The sequence below is a fragment of the Vipera berus genome (assembly GCF_964194415.1).
Source record: "Vipera berus genome assembly, chromosome: 5".
Taxonomy (NCBI): Eukaryota; Metazoa; Chordata; class Lepidosauria; order Squamata; family Viperidae; genus Vipera; species Vipera berus.
This window is the reverse complement of record NC_138207.1, coordinates 7,193,582-7,214,951: the sequence shown is the minus strand read 5'-3', so window position 1 is coordinate 7,214,951 and position 21,370 is coordinate 7,193,582. Positions and strand designations below refer to the sequence as shown.

At 44.4% G+C, this 21,370-nt stretch overlaps 1 protein-coding gene across 1 annotated transcript in view; it reads left to right on the top strand.

The window, feature by feature from the left end:
- Window positions 1-4,290: 4,290 nt before the first annotated feature.
- The window catches only part of ECE2 (endothelin converting enzyme 2), a gene marked incomplete at its 5' end in the record, with an annotated part of 67,511 nt that continues 50,431 nt past the window's right edge, over window positions 4,291-21,370 (top strand). Inside the window, 5 exons of the mRNA XM_081329151.1 lie at window positions 4,291-4,380; window positions 7,752-7,896; window positions 12,590-12,805; window positions 15,058-15,182; window positions 19,539-19,685. Coding sequence (XP_081185277.1) covers window positions 4,291-4,380; window positions 7,752-7,896; window positions 12,590-12,805; window positions 15,058-15,182; window positions 19,539-19,685 — 723 coding nt within the window. The remainder of the gene's footprint in view (window positions 4,381-7,751; window positions 7,897-12,589; window positions 12,806-15,057; window positions 15,183-19,538; window positions 19,686-21,370) is intronic.

Below are 21,370 nucleotides of genomic sequence, written 5' to 3'. Positions count from 1 at the left end.
TGAATGAATGGTTGCAACTCGAGGACTTACCTGCATTGATTGCCTAGCTGCTAATTCATGATTTCACTTTACAGGCGGTCCTCGACTAAACAACCAGAATTGGGACCAGAATTTCCAACCCTTTGTTTTTAGTAGCATTGTAACTTCAAACGGCTGCTGAATGAATGGCTGTATGTCAAGGACAACGTATGTTTCCACAGATTGGAAAAACAGGCATGAGAAGATGACCCCTGTACCTAGTTTCTGAGGTGCGCTGTCCAGGTCACAGGCACATGTAACAGTGGTTTACTGCAGGGCTTTTCAAACTTTTCAGCCATCGTACCACTTTTAGGATATGGCAACATCCGAGTACCACCAGTCGCCTAGCAAGGTGTCAAAAACTTGATGACCAAAAAAAAAGAAAAAAGAAAAAGGGAGTCCTCGACTTACAACAGTTTGCTTAGTGACTGTTTGAAGTTATGAGGAGGGGGCTGCGGGAGGAGGTGGGGCTGGGGCGACAGCACGCGTGCCCACAGAGAGGGCTCTGAGTGCCACCTCTGGCACGCGTGCCATAGGTTCGCCACCACTGGCCTAGAGTTTCTATATAGCCACAAACAGACTTAAGTTGAATCCCTCTGGAATTCCGGTGGCCCCGCTGACGCCAAGATAATGCATTAGTTGAGTAGATTCCTGTGAATAGGCATGATTAGCAATAAATTCATAAGTTGTTCTGTACCAGCCTGCTACCGGCCCTGCAGAAAAAGCAGGGACAACCCCTTTACAAACGGCAAGAGGCTGGAATAAAGCCTGCCAAATTTATTAACATAAAACAGAGCAAAACAAGACACCAACCATGAAACAGGAGCTAAGAAACAGGAGCTATTCAAGCGGTTGCCTTCAGCAAACCAGCCCTCCCACGCATTCCCCTTTTATACAGTTCAGGGCGTGGCTTCTCTCTGCCTCCTTCCGAGGTGCCCCATGGCCTTCCTTTGTTTACTCCTGATTGACTGCCTCCTGCGTCGGGCGTCCTTGAACAGGGCCAGCTGTGGGTCATCTTCATCCACGCTGTCAGGCTCACACAGCTGGGTCTCCGTCGTGACCAGGTGGGAGGGGCCTGGCTGAGGGCTCTGCAGAGCCTCAAGGCCATCATCAGCAAGCTCTTCAACACCCCCCTCCTCCTCCTCTGAGTCGTCCGACCCAACTGCCGAACCCACAGGCTGACCCTGAATCACAACATAAATGCAGCCCTGATCTTTCGGTCCTGATCTTACGTGCCTAACATATCCTCTCACATCCCTGATCCTCGTTCCTAGCAAATAGTATACCTAGAACTAAGGAGACATTTCCTGACAGTGAGAACAATTAACCAGTGGAACGACTTGCCTCCACAAGTTGTGGGTGCTCCATCACTGGAGGTTTTTAAGAAGAGATTGGACAGCCATTTGTCTACTATGGTGTAGAGCAGGGGTGTCAAACTCAATTTCATTGAGGGCTGCATCAGCATTGCAGTTGCCCTCAGGGGGCCGGGTGGGTGTGGCCTGGGTGGGCGTGGCCTACTGGGTGGGCATGGCTAGAGTGCGTATGGCCTACTGGGTGGGCGTGGCCAGCTCTACATCGTTCGCATCAAGGGTGCCTATGAGGGCCTGGGCAGGAGTGGGACAGATCTGAGGGTCTCTGGCAGAAGGAGGGTCTCTGGGCTAAGGCAGTGGGGGCCGTTCCCTCACTGTTTCCAGGATGGCTTCGCGGGCCACATGAAACCACTTCGCGGGCCGGATCCGGCCCCCGGGCCTTGTGTTTGACATGTCTGGTGTAGAGGGTCTCCTACTTGTGCAGGGGGTTGGATTGGAAGACCTCCAAGGTCCCTTCCAACTCTGTTATTCTGAAGTTCTCTCTTGTTCTCCAGACATCACCACGAGGCTGCATTACTGCACATTTTGATTGTTTGGAGTGTTGCAGATTTCGGGTTGTTTGGACTATTGCATATTACAATTACTGATGCCAGTATTTTTCATTTTCACTTCTTTCCCTTAACATTTTATCAGTAAAGTCTCTTTTCCCCCATCTTGTATCTTTTTTTTTCAAGTTCTCAGGTTAGCCACGTAGAGATGAAATGTACTAAGAATGCTCTTCAGTTTGCCTGCCGTACTGGTTGAACCAGATCCCCTTAACTTTCTCTGTTTACTCAGTCAGTTGGCTGCCTGGAAACGATTGATCACAAATACTATTAGTGACTGAGGGCCACAGTGAATCTATCTTGAATGATTTGTGTCTGACAAACCGACTTGGGCAGATCAGAGCAAGGAATCGGAGCCCGTAATCCTTTCTAAAAATAGGAACTGCACTAGGGAAGGAAGAATCTCCACGCCAGAGGTTGAGATCATGGTGAAACATGCAAATAATTGAGACGTCCTTTGCTCTCTTACTTTAAAGGGGTGACTTTTAATACTTCTACTATACTAAAAGAATTAAAAATTGTGTGTGTGTTGGGGGGGGGGAATTGTGTGGAAAGACCAAGGAGCTTAAAGAAAGGTGAGGGTTATTCAATTCATGTTCATAAAAAAGAACAAGTGGGTTTTCTGTACCTCCTTCCTATAGGAAATTGATTGACAGTAAATGAACGCCAATGCAATTCAAAATGAGTTCCACATTTTCCTGTTCTCCCTTCAGCCAGCTTTCCTGGAATATATATTCCTTCCTTCCTTCCTTCCTTCCTTCCTTCCTTCCTTCCTTCCTTCCTTCCTTCCTTCCTTCCTTCCTTCCTTCCTTCCTTCCTTCCTTCCTTCTTTCCTCCCTCCGTGCCATTGTAACTTCGAATGGTTGCTTATCAAACGGTTGAAAGTTGAGAACTACCTGTTGCAGCTTGTTCCACATTAGAAGACTGTGCCTTTAAAAAAAAAGTGCATGCACTTTCCATAAAGAAAACAGAACTGTAGCGTGAATTATTATTATTTTTAAAAAGGGTGAAAATATTCCTTGTAATATTTGGCTACACACACCACTTTGGCTACACACACCAGGGAATGGATGACTGTGTGCCCCAGCTATCTCTTCCATAGCATTTTTAAAAATTAATCATGTGCTGTGAAATTGCTTTTGACTCCTAGCAACCAGACTGATTTTTTTCTGCAGGATGATCGAACTCTAAGCTGTTCTTTCAAGTCTCCCAAGGGTGAAATTCATTGGCGCTCGAACTGAGTCTATCCGTCTTGTTGCTGGCTGTCCTGTTGTTCTTCTCTTTCCTTCTTCCTCTTGCAGAACTAGAATCGCCATTCTTAAAATAGAATTTCTGTTTTAAAAGTGACGTTAGGCAGAAGTTGGAGCTTTGCATTCTTTTCCCTCTCTGCATTCTCATGTCTGTTAAAAGCTGCATCTGCAAAAGAATTATGGTTGGATGAACGTAGGTGATGATTCTTTGCGCCGTAGAGAAATGTCGCCTTTCTCTAAAATATCCCTTTAAAGGACAACAGTTTCAGGGATTTATTATTATTAAGGTTGGTCGCACGTTCAGCCAGATTGTTAGACTGGATTTGGCATTTTTATCCACCTACAGGTAGTCCTCAACTTATGACCACAACCAAGCCTCAAATTTCCTAAACAAGAACAACAACAATTGTCAGTAGTAACCAACCTCCTCCTCTCCTCTTCCGAATATAAAAGTAATACCGGTATAGTTTAAAATGGATTCTGTGCTAGGAATACAGGTAGTCCTCAATTTACAACCACTTCTGAGCCCAAGATTTTTGTTGCTAAGCAGGTCAGTTGTCAGTTGGGTTCTGCCCAATTTTGCAACCTTTCTTGCCACAATTGTTAAGCAAATCACTGCAATTGATCAGTGAACCGTGATGGTTGCTAAGTGAACCTGGCTTCCCACACTGACCCTGCTTGTCGGAAGCCGGCTGAGAAGGTGACAAATGATGATCACGCGATCCCAGGACAGGGCAAACTGTCATAAATACATGCTGGCTGCCAAGGCCCCGAATTTTGATCTCATGACCTTGGGGATGCTCCAGCGGTCATTAAGTGTGAAAACCGGTCGTAAGTCACCTTTTTCAGTCCCGTTGTAAAACTTCGAACCGTCCATAAGCACTAACGTGGTGGTAAGTCAAGGACTACCTACCTACAGAGAGTTTGCCTATCAAACTACAATTCCCATGGTTCCCTTGGAAAATAGGGGCTATTTCCTATGCTTTTCCAAATCTCTTCCCGTTGGCAGTTACAGGATAGGATCTGCATGGGTTTGACTGAGACTGGAATAGTTTTATTGTTGTGTCTTCCGCCACAGCGTTATTCTCACGTTTTTCCTCCCTTCAGATGGCGGAGTATAAGCGAGCGATGTTTCAAGAAGATGAAGTCCTGGATGCCCCCGGGGACGGGAGCAACACCTCTCCGGACAGCATAGAGGTAGGGCGAATGGTGGAAGGTACAGCCTCAACTTACAACCATTCATTTAGTGATGGTTCAAAGTTGCAACGGCAGGGGAAAAAGTGACTGGTGGCTGTTTTTCACACTTAGCCCCAGTAGCCCGGTTCTCAGGGAGAGACTGTTTTATTACTAACAGTGGCGGTGCAGTGGTTAGAATGGAGTATTGCAGGCTGACTCTGGCCACAGCCTGGAGTTTGATCCTGACCAGCTCAATGTTGACTCAGCTTTCCATCCTTCTGAGGTTGGTAAAATGAGGACCCAGATGGTTGGGATCAATATGCTGATATTTATAAACCACTCAAAGAGTGCTGTAAAAACGCTATGGAGTGGCATAGAGGTAGTCCTCAATTTACAACAGTTCACTTAGTTACAACAGCCCTGAAAAAAATGACTTAGGACCGTTTTTCACAGTTACGACCATTGGAACATCCCCATAGTCAACATGAACAAAATCCAGACGCTTGGCAACTGACTCCTGTCTATGACGGTTGCAGTGTCCTGGGGTCATGTGATCCCCTTCTGTGACTTTCTGACAAGCAAAGTCAGTGGGAAGCCAGATTCACTTAACAGCATGTCACTAACCTAACAACTGCAACCGTTGCAGCCGCCCCATGGTCACGTGATCAGAACTCGGGCACTCGGCAACTGGCTGGTGTTTAGGAAAGTTGCAGCGTCCCGGGGTCACGGGATCACCCTTTGTGACCTTCCCCTCTGGCTTCCAACCAGCAAAGTCGATGAGGGGAGGCCAGATTCGTTTAACGACTGCATGATTCACTTAAGAACTGCAGGGATTCGCTTCACAACTGTGGGAAAAGGAGATCGTAAAATGGGGCTCGTTTAACGACTCTCTTGCGTAGCAATTGAAATTTTGCACTCCCTTGTGGTCGTCATGTGGTTCGAGGACTATCTGCACTTCAGGGCTTTGACCCCCTCCCCTCCCCACAGCCTGAGAGGCTGCTAGGTCTCTGCAGTGTGATCTTTATACATCCCCTGTCTTCTTAGAAGTCCCTCTGATGCTGCTTGGCAACACAATGATTGTGTCAGAATCCATTTATATCATATTCATAAATGGAATGTTTCAAACATTATTCCATGGATTCTGCCATCTCCCGAAGAGAAGAGAATGGATGTGTATTGAACCGGTATTAGGCATTTCAAAGGAAAGGAGAAGCCTTTTGAACTGGGGAATCAAAAGGGAGGGCTAGCATCTGGCTTTTGTCACAGAAGAGAGCAATAAACATGAAAGGTCCTAAGTTCCTTTTTCCCACGAGAGGGATGATACGAGAGAAAGGATGGGGGACTGACCAAATGGGGCTAAGGGGGGTTAAACCTGGAACTCTATATAAGGGTTAGTTCGTGGAATAATATTAAGTCCTGTCTCATTTCCTACAACCAAGCATGTCATAGTAAAGATTCTTTTTGGAATAGACTTGACTCCAAGAATTTTGTCTTCCTAAGACGTGGTTTGGGGTGGGTCCTGACATATTGTATTAAAGTAATAAACCCATCACTGTCTGGACTGCCAACATAATTGCAGCATTAAAAGCCTGGTAAAGCATGAATGGAAGGGGAAGAAAGAGAGTTAAGAATAGCTTGTTGAAAAAAGCTTGCATAAAGGACGGGAGCTTTGCTCAAATCCTTGACTGGCCCCTGAAGACACCCAATTTAGGACTGTGACTTTATCCTTTAGCAAGAATTGTTTTATGGGGCAGACATAATTCTCTATTGCCAGTGGCAGAAGTTTCATTTTGGATGCGGCTGGGTTCAGCATGACATGATTAAAAGGGAAGCTAAACAGATCAAGCCTTTCGCCCTTTGTGCTAAGCAGTTTAAAGGCAACAGGACAAATCATTGGAGCAGTGCTTTTTTTGTAAAAGAAAAAAAGGTGCCGGAACTCGCACACGTCATACAACCCGCCTTGCCTACCCTACAAGGTTCCATCCAAAAAAGGGGCCGGAACTCCGTTCTGAGCGTTCTATGAGAAAAAAAAGCCCTGCATTTGAGCTTAAAAAAAATGCAACCTAGAATTTCACTAAGGGTGAGAAGCCTCTCCTGAGATACAGATCGTCCTCGACTTCCGACAGTGACTGTTTGAAGCTACAAGGCCCACTGGAAAAAGTGACATATGACCATTTTTCACACTTACGACCGTTGTAGCATCTCCACGGTCCTATGATTTACATTCGGACGCTTGACAATTGCTTCATATTTATGACCGTTGCAGTGTCCCTTGGGGTGTATGTCACGTGATCCCCCTTTTGCATCCTTCTGACAAGCAAAGTCAGTGGGGGAAAAGCCAGATGCACTTAACAACCACGTTGCTAACTTAACAACTGCAGCGATTCACTTAACAACCGTGGCAAGAAAGGTCGTAAAATGGAGCAAATCTCACTTTAACAAATTTTTCACTTATAGCAACGTAAATTCTGGGGTCAGCTGTGGTCCTAAGTCAAGGACTACCTGTACTGCTTTTACAAAGCGTAAAGCTACATTTGGCAAAAACGTAGGTGGCAGCATAATACAGGTAGTCCTCAATGTGCAACCGTAATTGAGCCCAAAATTTCTGCTGCTAAGAAAAGCAGTTGTTAAATGAGTTTTGCTCCGTTTTACAATCTTTTGTGCCACAGTTGTTAAGCGAATCACTGCGGTTGTTAAGTGAATGATGCATTCATTCAGCGAATACAGCCTCCCTGTTGATTTTGCTTGCCCAAAGCCAGTTGGAAAGGTGACACATGGTGATCACATGACCCCGGGACAGTAGAACAGTCATAAATACATGCCAGTTGCCAAGCACTTGAATTTTGATCATGTGACCACAGGGATGCGGCAGTGGGCGTAAGTTTGACAATGGTCACAAGTCCCTTTTCTCATTGCTGTTGTAACTCCAAACAGTCACTAAGCAAATGGTTGTAAGTTGAGGACTACCTGTACCCTGTCAATCCCTGATCGGGTTTCTAGGTCTTAAGAAGCCCTAATAAAGCTTGTGTGATGCTTGGCTTAGCCTTAGCCTGTTATTCAGAGCTCCGATTATCAGTGATGTGTTTGGACTGGATATATTGGGAGAATACAGATTTAAATTTAAATTTAAATGCAGAACATTTCAGTCCCACAGCGATTGAAAAACAAAGAAACCACAGCTTAGCCTGGTGGATGAAGTATGTCAGTGTTTCTCAACCTGGGCAACTTTAAGGTGGGTGGGGAATTCTGGGAGCTGAAGTCCACTCGTCTGAAAGTTGCTAAGGGTGAGGAACACTGAAGCATGTTAGTAGACCGGTACTTTAATTATATATTCCATCTCTTGTTTCTTTTCTGTTTGCTCTTTGGGTCTTGTCGCTTCTTCGACTTTCGAGGTGGGCTTCCGAAAAGGTGATGGCCTTTTGCTGAGTCGCCTTGGCTCCCAAATCCAGCTGAAGTTGGTCTTCTGGGTGATTTCCCTCTTCGTGGCTGTTCTGCTTCTGAGTACAATCATAGCCATGGCCATCCAGTACAGTAAAGGTAGGTCAAGGCCAGCGGCAGCTTTGGCCACCTTACCACGGACCACATTCTCCCTTCTGCAGGCAGTCCTCGGCTTAACAACCATTCGTTTAGTTACCTGGACTGGAAAAAAAGTGCCTAATGACCACTGTTCCCCCTTTGCAGCATCCCCATGGTCACGTGATCAAAATCCAGATGCTTGGCAACTCCTATTTACGACCGTTGCAGAGTCCTGGGGCCGCGCCATCCCCTTTTGTGACCCTCGGACAAGCAAAGTCAACGGGGAAGGCGGATTCCCTGAAGAACCGTGTTGCTAATTGAACAACGGCACTAATTCACTAAACAACCGTGGCAAGAAAAGTCGTAAAGTGGGGCAGAAATGCGCTTCACCGCTGTCTCGCTTAGCAATGGGAATTTTGGGCTCGATTGTGGTCATAAGTGGAGGACTACCTGTATCTCTCCTTCAGACTGGAGCATCCAGAGCACCCAAATATTCTGATCCTGCTTAGAAGGGACGTGCCAGAGCAGGGAAGGTGCAGAACGAAAAAGACCTGGAAACTTTTTCCATTGGTAGAGTCCATTCAGCTGACCACCGATCTATGCACTGGTGAAATGGCTTGTGGATGACAGAGAAGCACAGCTAGTCCTCGACTGTCACATTTCCGTGGGCCAGCAGAGCTTTTGTCCCATTTTACAACCTTTCTTGCCACCGTGGTTAAGTGAATCACTACAGCTGCTGAGTTAGCAACGTCGTTGTTAAGTGCATCTGACTTCTCCTTTGACTTTGCTCACCAGAAGGCCGCAAAAGATGATCCCATGAGCCCAGGACACGGCAGCCGTCATAAATATGAACCAGTTGCCAAGTGTCTGAATTTTGATCACATGACTCGGGGGGGGGGATGCTGCAACGATGATCGTCTGAACAGCAGCCACGCGTGACTTTTCCCACTGCTTTGCTAACTTCGAAGGGTCGCTAAATGAACCGTTGTACGTCGAGGACTACCTGCATGCTCCTTTTCCATCAGATCTTGGCCAGGGCTGGGGTTGCTGATGGCGTAACGGGAAGCCCCCATTCGCAGTGCAGCAAAGGAGCGTTTGAGAGCCGTAGGCAGGGGAAAGCAAAAGGCTGCAAACACAATATCTGCCTGACAATGAATCTGCCTCCTTGGGGCTTCCGTTGAGGCCCTGTGCTTCAGGGCTCAGGAACAGCTTTCAAGAGGCCTTTCGAGCTGGCTGGGAACCAGTGTGGGGGACACACTCACACCGTTTTCAGTGAGGTAATAGCCTCCCAGCCATCGAAGATGAGCGGGTAATCCACACTTAATGACAAGACTGCACACAAAGAATTCTTTGTTAGGACCCCGGCTGTATTGAGCACAACCCAGCCAAGTTCTGCTTAAGCTCTTTCACACGTGTATACACACACACACACACACACACATATGTACACACACTCACACACTCACACACACAAACATCCCTTTCACTCTAACGTATTTACCCTCCCTCGACAGGAGCAGGAGAGGTGGGGGCTGTTTAGGAGACAAAATGTGGCTTCAGAAGTTGTTCGTTCACATGTCGTTTCTCCCAGGGAGCCTCTGTTGTGCCTTCACAGCACCCCTCTTCCTTTCCATCTGAGCCGTGCCTTATGGTTAGGCAGGTAGCCCTCCCACTGCAGGTGTTACGTAGTTAAGGTAATGAAATGTCTGCAAGAAAACAAGCAAGCTCAGAGAGCACCGAGGACACACACACACACACACAACCATATGTTTGGTGACCGTTCGAAGTTAGACAACAGCACTAAAAGTGACGTACGACCGTTTTTCATACTTATGACCATTGCAGCCTCCCCAAGGTCACGTGGTACAAATTCAGGCACTTGGCAACTGCCTCGTATTTGTGACGCTTGCGTTGTCCTGGGATTATGTGATCGCCATTACGGCTGTCATCCAAGGCGCATCCTGCATAATACCCCCTTTTTCTGCTCCTGTTAGCGGTAATAAGTGCTTTAAATTCAGGTTTATTTATTTATTAAATTTCAGTGCTGCCCATCTTGCAGTTCGGGGTGACTCTGAATGGCTTGCTATACCATAAAACACAGGAATATCAAAACAACTATAAAAATATCAATATAAATGTTTATTTATATATTTGAGTACAAAACATTACAAACTATTAAATCGTCCTTCTCTCATCTTTTTATAAAATTGGGGGGGGGGGCGGCTTTCTCCTATTTTACGGGACCTGTGCTAAGTTTTGAACTTTTTAGAAATATTCCCCAAGCTTCTGCTCTATGTGTTTGCAAAGATGGTAATAAAGAGGCAAGGAATAGGATAAGTTTGAAGTTTTCCTTTGTGAATGGTCTGATTTCATCATTACCTAAAGGTATCTTGAAAGCTAACCATGGTTCAGTTTTTCACACTTAGCCCCAGTAGCCCGGTTCTCAGGGAGAGACTGTTTTATTACTGACAGTGGCGGTGCAGTGGTTAGAATGGAGTATTGCAGGCTGACTCTGGCCACAGCCCAGAGTTTGATCCTGACCAGCTCAAGGTTGACTCAGCTTTCCATCCTTCTGAGGTCGGTAAAATGAGGACCCAGATGGTTGGGACCAATATGCTGATATTTATAAACCACTCAAAGAGTGCTGTAAAAACGCTATGGAGTGGCATAGAGGTAGTCCTCAATTTACAACAGTTCACTTAGTTACAACAGCCCTGGAAAAAAAATGACTTAGGACCGTTTTTCACACTTACGACTGTTGGAACATCCCCATAGTCACGTGAGCAAAATCCAGATGCTTGGCAACTGACTCCTATTTATGACGGTTGCAGTGTCCTGGAGTCATGTGATCCCCTTTTGCGACTGTCTGACAAGCAAAGTCAAAGGGGAAAGCCAGATTCACTTAACAGCATGTTACTAACCTGGCAACTGCAATAATTCACTTAACAAGTATAGCGAGAAAGGTTGTAAATTGGGGCAAAATTTGCTGAACAAATGTCTTGGTTAGCAGTAGAAATTTTTCGCTCAGTTGTGGTCGTAAGTCAAGGACTACCTGGGTAAGTCCAAGTGCTATTGCTATTGCTATTTCCTGGCCTTCCTTTTTTTGTGCAAAGCAGACTGCCCCCACCATCTATGCCTGTCTTTCTGCTTGTGAAAATCCCTGCAGCGTTTATTGTACATGGTTTCATATCTCTACAGAAAGCCAGAGCGATTGCTGGATTTTTGAAGCCTCTGCTAACAAAGGACGGTTTGTGTCTCCTGCAAGAAGCTGAAAGACAATTCCTAGTAATTAATGAATAAAGAAGCTAGCTGATTCTCTGCAGCACGACATCACTGGGCAAATAAGCAGCCTGCCTTTCTTTAGTGCTAAGTTTATCCACTGTTTGTCAGTTTGTGGACATTTTAAATTGTGTCTGTAATTTACTTGTTTGTATACATATAAACAAGTAACTCGGTTTATTTATTTGGCCAAGTGTGGTTAGACACAGAAGAAATTTGCCTCTGGTAGAGAAGTACCCCGCGTACCCGGGAAAACAGCAGAATATAATAATAATAATTATCCTAAAGTGTACAGCCCATATAATGGGGAAATAAAAAATAATAATAAAGGGGATAAATAGTAATATTGTGGCTACACACTATTGGGTTAACATACGTGCACATTAGGCAAAAAAACCCTTAGAGTCAAGTCTTTTTTGGCGTCTCTTAAGGTGGCTCAGTGGGTTAGGACGCTGAGCTTGTCGATCAGAAGGTCGGCAGTTTGGCGGGTCGAATCCCGAGTGCCGCTTAACAGAGTGAGCGCCTGTTACTCGTCCCAGCTTCTGCCAACCTAGCAGTTCGAAAGCACGTAAAAATGCAAGTAGAAAAATAGGGACCACTCCGGTGGGAAGGTAACAGCGTTCCGTGCGCCTTTGGCGTCTAGTCATGCCGGCCACATGACCACGGAGACGTCCTCGGACAAGCGCTTGCTCTTCGGCTTTGAAACGGAGATGAGCACCGGCCCCTAGAGTCGGAAACGACTAGCACGCATGTGCGGGGGAACCTTTACCTTTACCTTTAAGGTGGCATCAATTTCAGTTGTTTGCTTTTTCATCAGGCTTCTTTGTTCATCTTGAAATTATGTCTGTCTTTTAAGACACTGATGTTTGATCATGGTCAGTTAGGAGTTCTCCAAACAGAGGTTTCTTGGTTAACAAAGGTTTCATCTCCCCTTGGGCATTTTTATTTAATGCTGCAAATATATTGACAGACTTTGTTTAAAGTGGCATAAGGCCACAAATGGCTCCCTCTCTTTGGTTTTCAGACTCTACAGGTACTCCTCAATGTACAACAGTTTGTTTAGTGACCGTTCAAAGTTACGACGGCACTGAAAAAACTGACTTATGACCATTTTTCACAGTTACAACCTTTGCAGCACCCCCACGATCATGTGATCAAAATTCGGATGCTTGACAACTGATTCATATTTAGGACGGTCGCCGTGTCCCAGGGTCATGTGATCCCCTTTTGTGACCTTCTGACAAGCAACGTCAATGGGGGGGGGAAGCCAGATTCACTTGACAACCGGTTTACTAACTTATCAACCGCTTTAATTCACTTAAGAAGTGTGGCAAGGAAGGTTGTAAAATGGGGCCAAAACTCATTTAACAAATATCTCACTTTACAACAGTGACTAAAAACCTCCCTAGACATAATCTCCGTGTGTTTCTTCTAGATCCCTTACATACAACTTGCCTTACCGAAGCCTGCGTCATTGTAGCTGGTAAGATCTTGGAAGCCCTGGATCCAGATGTCAAGCCCTGTGACGATTTTTACCAGTATGCCTGTGGGGGATGGATCAAGCGGAACCCACTGCCAGATGGGCGCTCCAAGTGGAGCACCTTCAACAGTATTTGGGACCAAAACCAGGCCATCATGAAGCACCTGTTGGGTAAGATGTGGCTGCCCACAGACAGCCATCGGAGGAGGTTCCTCCCTTCCTGATTCTTAGCTTGAGCAAAAGAAGCAGGTTCTGAATCTGTGTGGCTAAAGAATCTGAAGATAACGGCCAACATTTGACACCTCAGAGCTGGAGCATTGGGAAGAAAAGAGGGGTCTTGAGTTGAAGGCAGGAAAGAACATGGAGAATGCCAGCACAACTGTTTTCTCCTCGGAGGATGAGAAGTGCAAGGCTAAATTTAGACTGAGGAAAATATGGCCATTGGATCTTATATAGTGAGGGCTTTTCATGGTCAGAGAATTGCACAGCTGTGTCCAAGTGAAGCCAGAGATGCCGACACGAACTTGTAGTTTGATGTAAATAAATATATTTTACATTTGTATTTACAGCCAATAAGATAGTCAGGCAAACAGGAGTATTGTGAGGTAAATCACAGAGCAAACACGGCACACGGAAGAAAAAAGGCGGGAAAAAAGGGAAACTCCCCCTCCGCACCCCCATCAACTAATCACAGATGGCCTCATGCAGGAGCCAGCACTCTCCAACCAATCAGCTATAACTGTGGGTTCTGGCTCACTGCACAACCTTTCACTGCTCCAGCTGCTAAATTTAAATATCTTAACAATGGGCACTGAATCTTATATGCTGAGGGCTTTTCATAGTCAGGGAATTGCGCAGCAGGTGTCCAAACGAAGTCAGAGATCCCAACAAGAAATTGGGAGTTTTATATAAATAAATAAAGAGCCTTGGTGGAGCAGTGGGCTAATGCCTCCTTAAGTAACACCAGCTGCCTGCAATTATTGCAGGTTCGCATCCCACCAGGCTCAAGGTTGACTCAGCCTTCCATCCTTCCGAGGTAGGTAAAATGAGGACCCAGATTGTTGGGGGCAATAAGCTGACTTTGTAATAATGCCGCTTGGGGGGGGTGTGAAAGCCCTAATAAGCAGGCATATACATAGAATGAAGGCTACTGCTAAGCTTGTAAGCCGCCCTGAGTCTTCGGAGAAGGGCGGGATATAAATGGAATTAAAAATATATATATATATATATTTTACATCTATATTTATAGCCAATAAGATAGTGAGGCAAACAGGAGGATCATGAGGTAAATCACAGAGCACACAGAAGAAAAAAGGCGGGGGAAAAGGGAAACGCCTCTTCCAGCCCCACAGCAACCAATCACAGTGCAGATTGCCTCACGCAGGAGCCAGCACTCTCCAACCAATCAACCACAACTGGCTTACTGCACAATCCCACTGCTCCAACTATTAGTTTAAATATCTTAACAATGGGCATTGGATCTTATATATTAAGGGCTTATATATTGAGAGCTTTTCATGGTCAGGAAAGTTGATGAGTTGCCTTGATGGGCTGTTAATCTGCTTCCAATTATAGGTGGTCTTCAATTTAACAACCACAGTTGGGACCAGAATTTCCATTGCTAAGCAAGGTGGTCATTAAGTGCCTGATTTTGTGACCTTTTTGGCCATAGTGGTTAATTAAAGGCTGCAGTTGTAAAGTGAATCCAACTTTCCCCATTGACTTTGCTTGTTAGAAGCCGGTTGGGAAGGTCACAAATGGTGATCACATGACTAAACTTCGTAAATACATGCCAGTTGCTAACTGCCCAAGGTTTGTTCACATGAGCATGAGGGGTGGTGCAGTAGTCATAAGGATGAGAACCGGTCATAAGTTATTTTTTTTTCAGTGCTGTTGTAACTTTGAATGGTCACTAAATACTGTAAGTCTTGGTAAGCTAAGGACTCCAACCATTCATTTAGTGACCATTCAAAGTTACGACAGCACCGAAAAAGTGCCATGATTGTTTTTCACACTTATGACCATTGCAGCATCCCCATGGTCACGTGATCAAAATTTTGATGTTTGGCAACTTGTGTTTATGACAGCTGCAGAGCCCCAGAGTCATGTGATCACCTTTTGCAACCTTCTGGTAAGCAAAGTCAGTGGGGAAGCCAAATTCACTTTACAACCGTTACTAACTTCACAACTGTGTTGATTCACTTAGCAACTGTGGCAGGAAAGGTCACATAATGGGGCAAAGCTCACCTAGCAGCTGTCTCACTTGCCCATGGAAATTTGGGGCTGAGTTGTGGCTATCAATCGAGGCCTACCTGGAAATGCAATCTTTAGCCATATCCCTTGAGACGGTCACATCCCTGTCTCTGACTCAATCTGTCCAGCTGTCTGACCCTTTCTTGACCCACATGTGCTCCTCTCTCCAGAAAACGCCACTTTTAACTCCAGCAGTGAAGCTGAAAGGAAGACACAGCGCTATTACTTATCCTGCCTCAGAGAACAGAAGATTGAGGAACTGGGGTCTCAGCCGCTGATTGATCTGATCCAGAAGGTGAGTTCCGGAGTCAATTGGGCACAGCAGGCCTTGTTGGGAAGGTTGGAGGGTTTGATGCAGAAAGTGAGGGCCAAACGGTTCTTGTCCCTTATTGCCTGTGTTCACCCAGCATGTTTGTCAGGACCCACCCCAATCCACGTCTTAGGAAAACAAAACTCTTGGAGTCAGTTCTAGTCCAAAGGGAATTTTTACTAGGACATGCTTGGTTGTGGAAATACAAGACAGGACTTAGTATTGTTTTACAAATTGAAATTTTATAAAGGGTACCCGGTTCAACCCCCCCCTTCCCTCAACCCCATTTGGTCAGCCCCCATCATTCTACTTCGTGTCATCCCTTTCGTGGGGGAAAAAAGGAACTTTGAATCTTTATGGTTATTGCCTTCTTCCTCTACAGAATTAAACGAAGACACAGTCCAGATGCCTTCTTCTCTAACCTTCCGTTTTGTTCCCCCAGTTCAAAAGGTTCCCTTGATCTTTGAAATAACCTAAGGCAGGCTGAATCCACATATGCTCCTCCTTCCTCGGGAGATGGCAGAATCCATGGGGTGGGGGGATAATGTTTTAAACATACATTTATGAATGTGATATAAATGGATTCTGACAATGCTTAATTTTAGGTCAACAAGGACCTGGTAACTTCATTCTCCTAATGGTAGCTCAGCTTGCTTAGTCTTAACTTCCTTCCCCCCCCCCCCGCTTTATTATGTTGCAGGAAGCCAGGCCATTTGGTTAATTTAAGGTTCAGTATTCTGCGTGGATCCCGAAATAAATTAATTCAGTCATCACGTTAAGTGGCTCTGATCAATTCAACCAGAGAATTGTAAAAGCATAAAAAATGGTCTTCTCCTCAAGAGGACTATATAATTTCAGCACCCTGGAGAGCTCTGCCCCAGTGATTTACAAGCTGGGTTGCCTCAGGCTGCAACTATTTGTGTTCAACCATCACTTTTAACATTGGTGAGGTTGGGCAATCCCCAACTTTGCCCTGGATTAATAAGGCTGACCTTTTAGATAGCTGTTTCTGAAGACTTAGATTAGTCCTGCACCTGAAGGCAGGACTAGAAGCAACGGCTGGAAACTAACCAAAGAGAAAAGCAACCTAGAACTAAGGAGAAATTTCCTGACAGTGAGAACGATTAATCAGTGGAACAACCTGCCTCCAGAAGCTGTGAATACTCCAATACTAGAAGTTTTTAAGAAGAGATTGGACACCCATTTGTCTGAAATGGTATAGGGTTTCCTGCCTGAGCAGGGGGTTGGACTAGATGACCTCCAAGGGTCCTTTCAGCTCTGTCCTATTCTATTCTATTCTATTCTATTCTATTCTATTCTATTCTATTCTATTCTATTCTATTCTATTCTATTCTATTCTATTCTATTCTATTCTATTCTATTCTATTCTATTCTATTCTATTTCTAGGTGGTGGAGAAGCTATGATACTAATGGATTGGTCATTCTCTGGGTCCAGGCATTCAGACAATGAGGAGACATATCCTCACTTAGGACAGTATAGAATTAGGTAGGCTGATGGGTTTCCTTAATGTTAGAAGGTTTACTAGCTCAGGGGCATCCAACTTTGCTGACTTTAAGACTTGTGGACTTCAACTCCCAGAATTCCCCATCCAGGCATGTTGGCTGGAGAATTCTGGGCATTGAAGTCCCCAAGTCTTAAAGTTGCAAGATTGAACACCCCTGCTCTCATGATTAGGAGAAAGAAGAAGAAAATTCACGAAGAGAAAATCTGATGTGAACAGATTTTTATTCAGGGTGGCCTGTTGCTCACAGTAGGATGCTGAAGAATGCAAATTACTTTGACACTGGACGCTAAAAAAAAAACATCCATATTATACTTCTATATTATTTCAACCTCTTCTCAGCGATTTTTTTTTGCAAGCAGGAATTGTATGAAAGTAGGTAGATGCATTGTCTAAGTACAATAAGCCGCTGCGCATAAAAGGAGTCTGCTTAGGAGTAGTTATGAAGTGTTTTGAATATTAAAAGCATCTTCCTCACATTCTCTTGAGGAGAATCTGACTTATGCCCATGGCTAGTCACTTGATTAATTCACTCATTCAAGAAAGATCTGGCTCCAATCTGGGTAGAATTGGACTAATTCTATACAACCTGTGGAGGGCAAAGTTTCTTCTTAACCAGATCCAACCTGTGTGTGTGTGTGTGTGTGTGTGTGTGTGTGTGTGTGAGAAAACTTAGCATCCAGCTTGTAAGTATCTTTTGGGGGATCTGTTGAACCTTGGAACAGTCCCTAAATGACCAGTCGTAGGTCCAGGAGTGCCTGTGTACTTCTCTTTTCAGCAATACATTTTTAGCTATAATAATTCTACCTTTTGCCTTGCCCTGGGGTGCACCCCGGATTAATTTAACAAGCTAAAAGCACCTGTGCCTTGTCCTGAAGCTTAAACCTTAATTGAATTTTTAGTGGATTTTCTTATGGGCAATTTGGGCCTTCTCGACCATTTTGATCATATTGAAACTTAGGAAAAACAGGTTGTCTGCCCACAGGATGATCAGGAGTTCATTTTACTTCAAGGACAATTCCAAGATTGTATTCCCCAATTCTGGGCGTGCGAGAATATTCAGCCAAAATCTGACCACGATCATGCCAAAAGATAGAAGAGTATCAGATATAAAACTAGCTGTCTTTTTGTTATAAAACATTATTATTAATTTATCAAAGCATAAAATACGAAGAGAAATTTAAAAAACAGAAAACTGGGGGGGGAGGGGGGGAAAAGAGAGAAAATACGATGTGAAGAGGAAAAATGAAAGAAAAAAGCACCAACTTCCAACTCTTTAGCACAGAAGAAGACAACTTCAACTTTTTACTTTTACACAACAGTATACACTAGCCATTTCTTTAGCAACAAACCTATCTAATCAGCAAAAACAAAATCAAAGTTTCATTTTTTTCCTCCGTTGCAGGCACAAAATCTGCTAAGCCATTTCCAAATAGAAACAAAATTAAATATATTGCCTTCTTTGGATGCAAGAGTCATTTTAACCATCTCTGCTTCTTCTTTCTACGGGGAATAGTATATGCTTCTGTTTATTCATTAATCTTTATAACCTGTCATAAGTTACATTAAAAGAATTTCCTATATTATTTCAAATTTTTTAACCCCGAAGGGAGAAAACACTTTTTTTCTAGTTTTGGATATTTTACAAACTTTAAAAATTATTCAAATATTCTATATAAAGGGAGAAAAAAAACCCTTCATTTTAAATCCAGAACACAAAACACAAAACTACATTAAAGCTTTCATTCAATTATATAAATCGCACCAATAAAAATCCAATTAACTCAAGTTAGCTCATTGGATTTAAAATTTATCAGTTTTAAGTTTATCAGGATGGAGTAAAATCTGTTTCTTCTCTTATTTTCAAATTTGATCAATAAAACTAAGCTGTCTTGAGGATCTGAACATTTCCTAGTCCAGGGGTAGGCAACCTTGGCTCTTTTATGACTCGTGGACTTCACCTCCCAGAATTCCTGAGCCAGCCACGCTGAGGGGAAAGGGAGAGTTTTCCAAGCTGAGCCGTGCTGGCTGAGGAATTCTGGGAGTTGAAGTCCACGAGTCATAAAAGAGCCAAGGTTGCCTACCCCTGTCCTAGACCCTGCCTGGGTTCTTACATTTTAAGATTCCAGGAAAGGGTTTGAAAATATGAGCAAACACTAACGAGAACATAAATACCAAATAAAATGTGGATTCCTGGTACACAAACAGAAAACGTTTCAAGCATCTATGCATGAATAACAGAATAACAAAGTTGGAAGCGATCTTGGAGGTCATCTAGTCCAACCCTCTGCTCATGCAGGAATACCCTATATGCCATTTCACACAAATTGCTATCCAGTCTCTTCTTAAAAACTTCCAGTACTGGAGCATTCACACCTTCTGGAGGCAGGTTGTATCACTGATTAATTGTTCTCACTGTCAGGAAATTTCTCCTTAGTTCTAGGTTGCTTCTCTCCTTGACTAGTTTCCACCCGTTGCTTCTTGTCCTGTCTTCTGGTGCTTTGGAGAAGAGCTTGACTCCCTCTTCTTTGGGGCAGCCCCTGAGATATTGGAACGCTGCTATCATGTCCCCCCTCATCCTTCTCTTCATTAAACTAGACATACCCAATTCCAGTAACCGTTCTTTATGTTTTATCATCCAGTCCCTTAATCATCTTTGTTGCTCTTCTCTGTACTCTTTCTAGAGTGTGTGACTTCACTTGACGTGGCTTGACTTTTTTTTTCCCTATGACTTCTGGCTGCAATGGATTAAAATGGATTTTAACAAAAGCCATGAGTGTTCTATGATTTTGAAATTTAAACTTGCTGCCTTCTCAGATTGGTGGCTGGAATGTCACTGGCTCCTGGAACCAGACCAACTTCATGGACATTTTGAAATTGGTCTCTGCAACGTATCGTGCTTCTCCATTCTTCACTGTTTTTGTGGGACCTGATTCTAAAAGCTCCAATAGCAACATCATCCAGGTAACCCTGTCTTCCCACCTGTTGCAATAGCAAGTCTGCATGATTTACAGAGGGAACAGCTCGCATCACTCTCAGCTTGATCTCACCAGATTTACAGTACTGTGAGTAGACTAGTGTTCTTAACCTTTGTAACAAGGGAGGGTTCCAATCTTGGCAACGTTAAGACTTGCGGGCTTCAAATCCCAGAATTTTCCAGCCAGCATGAATGGCTAGGGAATTCTGGGAGTTGAAGTCCACAAGTCTTAACATTGTCACATTTTGAACACCCCCTGCTCTGTAATTTCAATTAGGAGTAAGGATTTGAAGATGTGCTGGACTATAAGTTACGGCCATTGTTGTTACATAAGGCTGTGCCAACACATTTTAAGGATGCTAAGTCAGAAAGGCTCAGTTCTCACTGAGTTTGGGAACTCAACCTAGGCAGAAGACTCTTCCATCCTTCCTTAGATTTTTAATCCAAAGAAGGAATATGCAAAATATAACGCAGGGAATATTCATGAATTTCCACCACCGGCACCAAGGTTACAACTCAGAAACAGGTTCCCAATGAGAACCAGGTCAGGAGCTCTGAAATTGTTCTGGAGCCCTCAGATTATTTTGAAGTCCATACAGGTAGCCCTCGACGTACGACCACAGTTGAGCCCCAAATTGATCTTGCAAAGCGAGACATTTCTTAAGTGAATTTTATCCCATTATTGCCACAGTTGTTAAGTGAATCTGGCTTCCCCATTGATTTTGCTTGTCAGAAGATCACAAAAGATGATCACGTGACCCTGGGACACTGCAACTCTCATACTTATATGAGCTAGTTGCCAAGCATCCAAATTTTGATCATGTGACCATGTGGATGCTGCAATGGTTGTAAGTGTGAAAAACAGCCACAAGGAACTTTTTCCAGTGCTGTTATAACTTGGAATGGTCACTAAATGAATGGTTGTAAGTCAAGGACTACTTGTAATGCCCTTTTCTTATGTAGCTATGGGGAGCTAGGTACAGGATGTTTTTTCTGGCTGTTTTATAGTCCCGGGCTTTTCAACCAGTGGTGCAGGTACCACCTGGGGTACATGGGCACCTGGCAGGTGGTACGCGACCATCCTAGAAAAGTGGTAGCGGGGGAGGGGAATGAGCTGAACCGGTGGCAGCACCGCACAAGCCTGAGCAAGAGATGGCTGGAGCTGCAGGGCTGTCAGGGCTCAGTGGAAGCGCCGATCAGCTGGAATGTTGCAGCATCTCCAGGGTCTTCTGATTTACATTCAGATGCTTGGCAACTGATTCATATTTATGACGGTCATAATGACCCAGGGTCTTGCAAAGTGACCAAAAACTGCTGCAACCACCCAGCAGATGGGGGGAATAAAAACCAAATACCCCCACCCCACCCCCGCTGCCGATCCTCAACAGAAATGCTCACAACAATGAAAACCTCGGACAGGAGGAAGAGCGCCACTGGGCGGGGAGGCAGGTGTCTTGCTCGGCTGTGGCTTGGGGGGCACTTTTTTCAGTGCCATTGTAACTTCGAACAGTCCCTAAGCGAACTGTTGTAAGTCAAGGACTATCTGTACTTCATCACTTTTTTCCTTTTTTTTTTTGGTCATCAAGTTTTTGACACCTTGCTAGGCGACTGGTGGTACTCGGATGTTGCCATATCCTAAAAGTGGTACAATGGGTGAAAAGGTTGAAAAGCC